This window comes from Numida meleagris, chromosome Z, assembly GCF_002078875.1.
Source record: "Numida meleagris isolate 19003 breed g44 Domestic line chromosome Z, NumMel1.0, whole genome shotgun sequence".
Taxonomy (NCBI): domain Eukaryota; kingdom Metazoa; phylum Chordata; class Aves; order Galliformes; family Numididae; genus Numida; species Numida meleagris.
Genome location: NC_034438.1, coordinates 47,167,621 through 47,176,528, shown reverse-complemented (window position 1 = coordinate 47,176,528; position 8,908 = coordinate 47,167,621). Strand labels below are relative to the sequence as shown.

Below are 8,908 nucleotides of genomic sequence, written 5' to 3'. Positions count from 1 at the left end.
AGCATATATCAGGGAAGTTGAAGTCTCCCATGAGGACAAGGGCAGGCGATCGCGCAACTTCAGCCAGCTGTTTATAGAACGCCTCATCTGCCTCTTCATCCTGGTTAGGCGGTCTATAACAGACCCCCACCATCTGATAGATCTGCGAAAGGGAAAGCTGACTGTGCATCAGTTGTTTTGTTCAATATTATTCATAGGTGAATTTTACCATTTTATCTATCTATTTTATCTTTTATCTATTTAACCACATTGTCCCAGTTGGCAGTTTCAGGCTATCATTTCTTCCCTGTTGACAACAGTGTAGTTCAGTGCTTACTTCATGGACAACTCTTAAGTTTGCAGCATTACTCTGTATATTTCAAAGTAACTGTTAGTAGGAACAGGATGGGGGCACTTATTGTTAGAGGTTCAGAATAATTCTTGCCCACAGCAGAAATGGTGCTGAGCTTTGCAAAGAATTACATGCATGCCAGAAGGCCTTTTCAATTCACTTCTGATTTTCTGCCTCCTTTTTCTATTTCCTAAGAAAATGAATGATAAATGCCATAACTCTGGCCAGCTGATGTGGTGTGATTTTTTTTGCCAGACATCTAGACTACTCCTGTATAGCTTTTGCTGCTGAATCATAGAAATCACTTAGATTTGAAAAGACTTCTAAGATCATCAAACCCAACCGTCCACCTAACATCACAAGTCCACTGCTAAAGCACATCCCTAAGTGCGGCATCCACATGTCTCTTAAATACCTCCAAGGATGGCAGCTCCGCCACTTCCCTGGGCAGGCTCTTCTAGTGCTTAAGCACTTTTTCTGTGAATAAATTCATCCTGATATCCAGTCAAAAACTTCCGTGATGTAACCTAAGGCCATTTCCTTGAGTCCTATTCTTTATTACCCGGGAAAAGACCGACAGCCAGGTGCAGCATGCAGCATTTAGCCTTGCTGAATGCTGTGCAGTTGGATGCAGTTCATTAACCTTAGCCTATCCAGATCCCTCTGTAGGGCCTTTCTACCCTCAAACAGGTGAACACTCCTACCCAACTTGGTGTCACTGGCACATTCACCGAGGATTCAGCCGCTCCCCAACAATGACAGGATCGTTGATCAAGGTATTAAACAAAGCTGGTGCCAGTACTGACTCCTTAGGAATGCCACTTGTGACCAGTTGCCAACCGGATTTAACTCCTTTCAGAGCAATCCTTTGGCCCTGGCCATCCAGCCTGTTTTTTACCCAGCAGGCAGAGCATCTGCATCCAGTTTCTCCAGGAGGAAGCTGTGGGAAACAGTATCAAACACTTTGCTGAAGTCCAAGTAAGCCACATCCACAGCTTTTCCGTCGTCTGCTAAGCAGGTCAACTTTTCATTGAAGGAGATCAGATTAGTCAGGCAGGACCTGCCTTTCATAAACCCATGCTGACTGGCTCTGTTTGGCTGGTTGTCCTGCATGGCACTCGAGATGGTCTGCTCCTTGATGTTCCCTGGTACCAAGATTGGACTGACAGGCCTGTTAATCCCCTGTTCCTCCTTCCTGCCCTTCCTGCAGATGGGCATCACCTTGGCAACTGCTAGTTGTCTGGGACCTCCCCACTAGCTGGGACTGCTGGTACGTTATTGAAAGTGGCTTGTCAAGTACCCACGGCAGCTCCTTTAGCACCCTTATATGATATGACTCCATCTGGAGTCTTAGATCTGTATGTGTGCAAGTGGTATAGTAGGCTGATAATAATTTCTCCTTGGGTTATAAGGACTTCATTCTGTTTTCTGCCTTTGTCTTCCAGCATCTTTTATTGTCTCATATTTTAGTGGCCAAGTTAAACTTTAGCTGGTCATGGAGTACCTCCATGTCTTTCCACTGAAAGTCATTTACTGTCACCCATCTCCTTTTCTTTGTTGTACTGATTGTTACACAAGGAGCAGATTTTCAAGAAATGATATCATAACAATTTCACATAAAAGAGTACTAAATTAATGTATGTATTTACGATTTAAGTTAGGTTCATTTTTGCTGAGACATTCCCTTAGGCATACATAGACAATCTAATTTACCTAGAGTTGATGTAAGAATAGATTAAGTTAAAGTAGGTGTGGAAACTGTGGCAGGTTGCTCAGTCTTACGCCTCATTTAGTAATGGATTATGGATGCTTTGTGCATGCTAAGTCCTGGAAAGTGTAAAATCTTGACTACTATATCATGTTTATACTCATCAAAACTCTCTTCCTGAAGGTGTCATTAATTACCTTTATGTTTTAAACATTTTGAATCTTAATTAAGGTAATATTTAACTTTATAAACTTAAGAAGTGAAATTTTCATGCTGTCAGTTGTAGTGCATTTGTTATGCAGGTGACTACAAGGTAATTCTATGGAAGATAGATAAAGTTTTGATATTCTCTTATTGTCTTGTCATTCTTAACATCAGTTAACCCCATCAGAAGTCAGGCTTTTTTAGTATGAATTTTAATACTTCTCAAATGTAATGTTTAGATGGATAGTAATATTTTGTGCTCATAAAAATGTCTACTTTTAAGTGCAGCACTTTTCCACGTGAGTGAGAAAGTGACGAAGTCAGGTATTACATAGTTGGAAAGTGAAATTAATTTTGATGCATCATTGTTATCAACTTAATCTAGGAAGTGCAGCTGCTGTTTCAATAAGGAATATAAGAACTTTTTCAACCACCATAGATAATTAAGTAGATTAAATTGTTTTACTGTGGATACCATTCATTAATTAACAATATGATTTTAGGTGGTTACAAGCTGTGTTGTTCATGAAAATCTTCTCAAACTGAGATGTGCTCTGGCTTTGTAAACTATGCAGCGTTTTTACACGTCAACATCTTACTGCAAAATATCTTATTTCACATCCAAGTACTGTTGAGTACATTTTTGTTCTTTTAAATGGAGAACTTGCTTAAAAAAAAAAACCACTTGAATTTATCATTTCGTTACCTGAGTTATATTTACAACTCTGAATTTGATAGTACTGTGAAGCAGTGTCATGCTATATTTCAAAGAAACTGGTTCAAGCTATTGTTCCAAGATCTACTCTATTAGAAGAAACTTGATTTGGATCTGAAGACTTAATCTATTGACATTGCTTATTTGTTACACCTCAAAGAGATAAAGCTTCACAAAATGCCTAATGCTTGTTGACATAGGCTTCTCCAAAGCAATAGATCTTATTGGAGTATCAGAAATGAATGTGACTCATGAGAGAGATTACTGGGAGAAAGTGTCAGTGCACAACTCAAGTTAAATAAGGTTTTAAAAAAAAAAAACAACAAAGCTTATACCACTTTATTAAATATTTAATAAAATGAAGGGTTGAAGAACTTAAAATAGAAAATACATACAATGAAATCAGTTACATGATAGAAAATAAAGGACAGGTGAGTGGAATGATACAACAAACAGCTTGTGGCGTGTAGGATAACTCATCACAGGCCACTTGTGGGTGCTGTGAAGATAGCTTGCATGCATATATGTCTATAATGTCAAGTAGAATTTCATTTGTTACTCTTACTGTACAATTTCATATTTTTTTTTTATGCCTTAGTGTATTTAAAAAAAGAAAAAGTCTCCCAACCATGGGAAGCTTTCCATGTTCCAGGATATGACTATTTGCTGAAAAATACATGCCAAAACAAGATTCTGACTTCAAGCATTTATGTGGCTGTTTGTCCTAAATTATTTTAGAGATTTATTCCAAATTAGAAAGTTGAGATTGTGGGTTACTCCGTGATGCCTACTGAGGCTCAGGAGTGCCACATGTCTTATCTGTAATTATTTAATATTTCATGTTAGTGTGTGATTTCACACATATGCTAAGCTGAGTTGAGATTTTATGGGGCAGGTTTGCAAAAGGAAAATTTGATAGAACATAGTCACAGTATTTAAAGCTAGCTATTGTAATAACGATATGCTTTTTAATTTCGTTTGGTTTTTTTTTCCATATAATTTATCTGGGAAGCCAATTAATAAAACTATGATAGCTACACTTAAATTCTACATCTTCTTGTGCATGTGAATTTATTGAGCTCTGTATTCGTTTACCACTTAAATTTACATTTGATAGTATCTGTAAAATCACTTTGCTATTTAGTTATTTTTGTGTTTAATCATATAGACAATAAAAGAAACATGTTCAGTTTAGTGTGAAAATTATTTAAGGCGTGAGCGGTTCCATCATTTTAAAGTAATGATAATCTTACAAGGTCTTGAAATGTCTTGCTGGCTTTGCTCCTTTTTGAGTAACTTTTTGTTTGTTTGCAGGTAGATACTGAGCCATCTGATGAAGCTGCTCTGATTCTTCACAGAAAGGGATTTGATTGTAGATTTTCAAACAGAGACATGGGTCTGCTCTGTTCCACCACTCAGGGACAGGTATACTGATGTTATATGGATAGTTTACCTTGCAAGTATTGCAATAACAGTGATATTTAAAATAAATTATTGTTGAAGCGTAAGTTGATATTTCTCGAGAAATGCAGGATTATAGCTAAGTTTATCTTGAAATTTACTTTCCATTTAATAAGGATATGGTTCTGCTGTTGTGTGGAAATGACCATGTAAGCATCTCCAAATTAACTTTTAGGTCAAATTTAGTCTTACTAACTTCTGTAAATGCATTTTTCATATAGCGGAGCAGTATATCTCAAACACCTTTTGAATGATATAGTGGAAACAACTTTACCAAAGAGAGTCATTTTACAAATTCTGAAGTGTCTTGTTTTGAATAGTTTTAGTTAACATATCTGCAGATCATGTGACTGATACTTGGAAAACTTCTTTACTACAACACATAAAGTGTACAAATATCTGAGTGTTTTACAAATGCTATTAAATTGGTGTGATATGTGAAAGCAATTACATGTAAATCATACAGTTTTGTTGTAAATTATACCATGGGCAGTGGGCTGGATAATAATTTCTAGAATCTCTAAAATTTTTGACAGCAAATCTTGACATGGATTTAGAATTTTCTTAAAGTAGAAGAATAACTTTTTTTTTTTAGATACAAGGGGAATTTTAATCCAAATATTTCTGATCATGTTTTAAATATTCTTGTTTACCATACTTGTTTTGAAATATGGCAAGCAAACACTACCTAAAAAGATTGAATCAAGTGTATAGTGTTTGGGGAATCATACAAATATTCAGTAACTTTGGTACAAGAATTGTTGCACTGATAACCTGTAAAGGGTATTTAACCAGCATATTGGAGATTAAATTGAAATAAAGTTTAAGGTACATACTGTATTTTCTAATTTATGGTTTTTTTTTTCTGCAGGTAAAGGTGCATAAACTCTTTAACAAATTCCATGTGGAAAGTCTTACACTTGCATCTTTATCTTTGATGCATTCACCTCCAGATGCCAGAAATTTAAGTGAAATAAATATGAATTCTATGGAGATAAATACATTCCGTATTCGACTAAGATGAAGTCTGGCTGTAATACTCAGATAGAGAAGAGGAATCTGCAGTTATCTCCTCAAAGTTTTACGTGCAATAAGAAGCACATTATTATTATTCCAGCTTCTGGATACTGTGAGAAAAAACATGCATTGTCTAATTTTTTTTTTTTTACCAACACAGTGAAAAGCCATGTTGCAAGCAACTTTTTTTTTCATAAAATACCAACATCAGTATAAGTTAATACATTAATGCAACAAGTGAAGAAATTTAAAAGGATGTTAACCTCTCAACAGATTAAATCTCAGGTTAAATGCTAATTATGTTTCTGGTGTTTTAATTTTCATAAGAAGGGGATTGGGTTTTAAACAGCTTTCTTTGCAGATTGCTGATAAATTTATGTACAAATAGTTCAATGTAGAAAGCCCTGATTCAACTTTGAAACAAAACACAATAAAATATTCTTGTTACTAGCTGATTTCCAAAAACTTGCAATCGTTTATATAAATGACAATAATCGCAGTTTATTCCACAATTAATTTCAGTGTACTCGAAAAGGGGATCTTTAATTGTGGTAACATGAATGCCTGCAGTACTTGTGGCAAGTGGTGGTAGATTTTAATACTTCTGCCATTCACCTGAATTATGTAAATAGGAAAACATGAACATACAAAATAATTTTGCAATGGAAACGTTTAATAAAACTCCCATTTTGTTACTTGACACACTGGGAAATGTGCAATTGTTCCATTATACATGATGAGAAATGTCCATACTTATCATGAACACAAGATTTTTTATAAAACTCATTTAGATATTGATGTTCTCTGAAGTGAATTTTCTATTTCAAGACTACCATATCAAGATAAATGTGCCTTATTTTTTTGATATGTCTTGTTACAATTTTGGTGTCTATGTTAATGTTTTCTGGGGAAAGGTAGTTTATATAATACTTAAGCTGTGTATCTCCTGTTTGATAATGCTGGCCACACTCTGATCTATGTCATCCTGCACCAATTTTTACTATCTTATTCTGAGCATTTTGACAATTTGAATGTATTAAAATGATGTCATAATATGAAACAGACAAAAATTGCTGTAAAATCTAAATTCAGCTGCTTTCAAGGAAAATGCAGCTCGATGCAGAAAGTTGATAGTAAGCAAGACGTAGTTTGTAAACCCATGAAAACATGTGCTTGCCCGTCACAGACTCTGTGACCTGTGCATTCAGAATCATGTGCCTATATTTTAAGCATAATTTTTCAAACTTGTAACCTCAGTTACATTGCCAGTGTTCACATGTTCACGTTACTGAAGAATGGAGTCTTTTTGCTTTGTTTTCACATATTAACTAATTCATATTTTGTGCTGAAGCCATGCAAGTGTGAAAATACTCCCTAAGTAGAGCTACTGTTTACAGATCACACACATGAACATACACTTGAGTATTATCCCATTTAGTAGTCTTCATATATCTTCATACCTCTTCCATTTCTTGTTTATCCCTTCCAAACATCATTGCTTATCTTCAATACTATTGTATGGAAAGTCACTGTAACTGGTAAAAAGGTGTGCTATTTTCTAACTCCAGTATTACATAACTGTATTCCATCATTATTGTTCCACGGTGTATCAAATTATAACTTGTAGCTATAGGCTATCTTAAAAGAAAATGAAAGTGAAACTTTAATTCTGTGCATTGTCATGGGTTGGATCTCCATCACAATTGTGTAGATTTCCTGTATTTGATTCAATCTACTGTATATTTTGTAGTTAGTGGAAAACTTAGCAGGATCTGGTGCAAGTTATGTCAGAAATATAAGAACCACTAACCACAAATGAAAGTATCAGATCCAAGAAATTGATTTTTTCATGCAATAAACATGTACTGTACATTTTCTTAGCTATTGTAATTGAAATTACTTTTGTTGTTGTTGGAAGTCAAAGCTTGGTAGACTTGGCAGAAGAAGGTTCTCATAACGTTTATTTTATTTCATCTTTAGAATTAAAATGCTTCAGAGACTTTTGTGTGTTCTGTGCAAGAGAGCTTTCAAAATCTTTTCAAGTTTTGTGAAGCAGAAAGGTAAAATTCTGATGCAATAAAGTTTTAAAGTATTTTACCGTTGGAATTGCTTCCGAAAGATCAAATAGCATTGTACCTTTTATTATCAACTGTACAATCATGATACCTGCATTTTTCTTAACCAGGAGATTTAGTCATTGTTCTCTCTTATTTTGCATTGTTTTTGTGTAGCAACAGAACAGCCTTCAATTTGGAATTGAGACATTCCTGAAATATGTAACTAAGTCAAAACTCCAAAGTCTGAAAATAAATTCTACTTTAATTGGTTCAGAATGTGACTGTTGATTTTTTTCTCAACAGTTTATAATATCACCTTACACTAAGTTCTTGTTATGAGATCCCAGTGAAGTTTTTTTTTTTCCATGCACATTCACCATTCAACTTGATGATACTCTTATTTTCTGTTTTGTAGCTGCTGGTTGTAAAACTACTGGTTAAGAAAACCAAACATCCTTCCTTTCAGCCAGGATGGTTTTAAAGACAATGCTGTATAAAAAATAAAAAAATAAAAAGATTTAAAACCTTGTAATTACTTCCACATTAGTTTTACCTGTACTGATTTTTTTTTTACATTCATCTTAAATGTCTTTGTTTTTACTTACTCATATTGTCTGAAACAAACATTTAAATTGAAGGTTTTTAATATTTTCGAAGGTTTTATATCTTATGGGGATATGTAAAATAAGATCTCTAATAAAAGATAATGTTATTGTGAGATGTGTTCAGTGTTCTTAATGCCTTAGCAATAACTCGTTTAAAAATAAAAAGTAATCATAGCTTACTGTTAGAAGGTTTATATATCGGTAGCATTTGAGAATTAGGATCGTATGTGGTGAGATGCACTGCTGATGAATGATGCCAAGACTAAATTCAGAAGTCTAAACATGTGACTGCAAGACATGGGAAAGTGATGGGTTTGTCTTCCTTCACAAAAAAAACCGTGCACTGATTTAATGTAACATAGGTGTAAAATTACTGATTTTTATTTTTAATTTGAATTAATTTCATTACTACTTATAGCATTTGAGAGTAATGGAATGAAAACTGTTCTTGTAAATCAAGATGTACTCCATTAGAAAATGCAGTGAAATTAAGAGTTCAACTGTTACATTAGACTGAATTCTTTTAAGAAAAAAATATAATGCTAATATAATATACTGTAATAACATATTACAAGCGGAACAGCCATAAGTGCATTGCAGATTTTCTTCCCAAAGTGTTGGAACCTGAGAATAATGGGTTGCAAAGACAACTAGTATAAATTCCTCAGTGCCCGAAACTATTTGATGCTGGACTGGATAATTTTAGCTATGAATGTAAAAGTATACATGTATGGGTGCCAGATAAGTCCCCGAGATTTTAGAACTTATGTTTCTGGATAAAGAATAGAAGTATAAGATGTCTATGTGCAG

At 34.4% G+C, this 8,908-nt stretch overlaps 1 protein-coding gene across 2 annotated transcripts in view; it reads left to right on the top strand.

The window, feature by feature from the left end:
* MAN2A1 (mannosidase alpha class 2A member 1) overlaps nt 1-7,582 on the top strand; it is a 134,290-nt gene extending 126,708 nt beyond the window's left edge. For both annotated transcript variants that reach the window (XM_021379729.1, XM_021379730.1), the window contains exons 21-22: nt 4,273-4,383; nt 5,291-7,582. In XM_021379729.1, the coding sequence (XP_021235404.1) occupies nt 4,273-4,383; nt 5,291-5,443 (264 nt within the window). In that variant the 3' untranslated portion in view covers nt 5,444-7,582. The remainder of the gene's footprint in view (nt 1-4,272; nt 4,384-5,290) is intronic.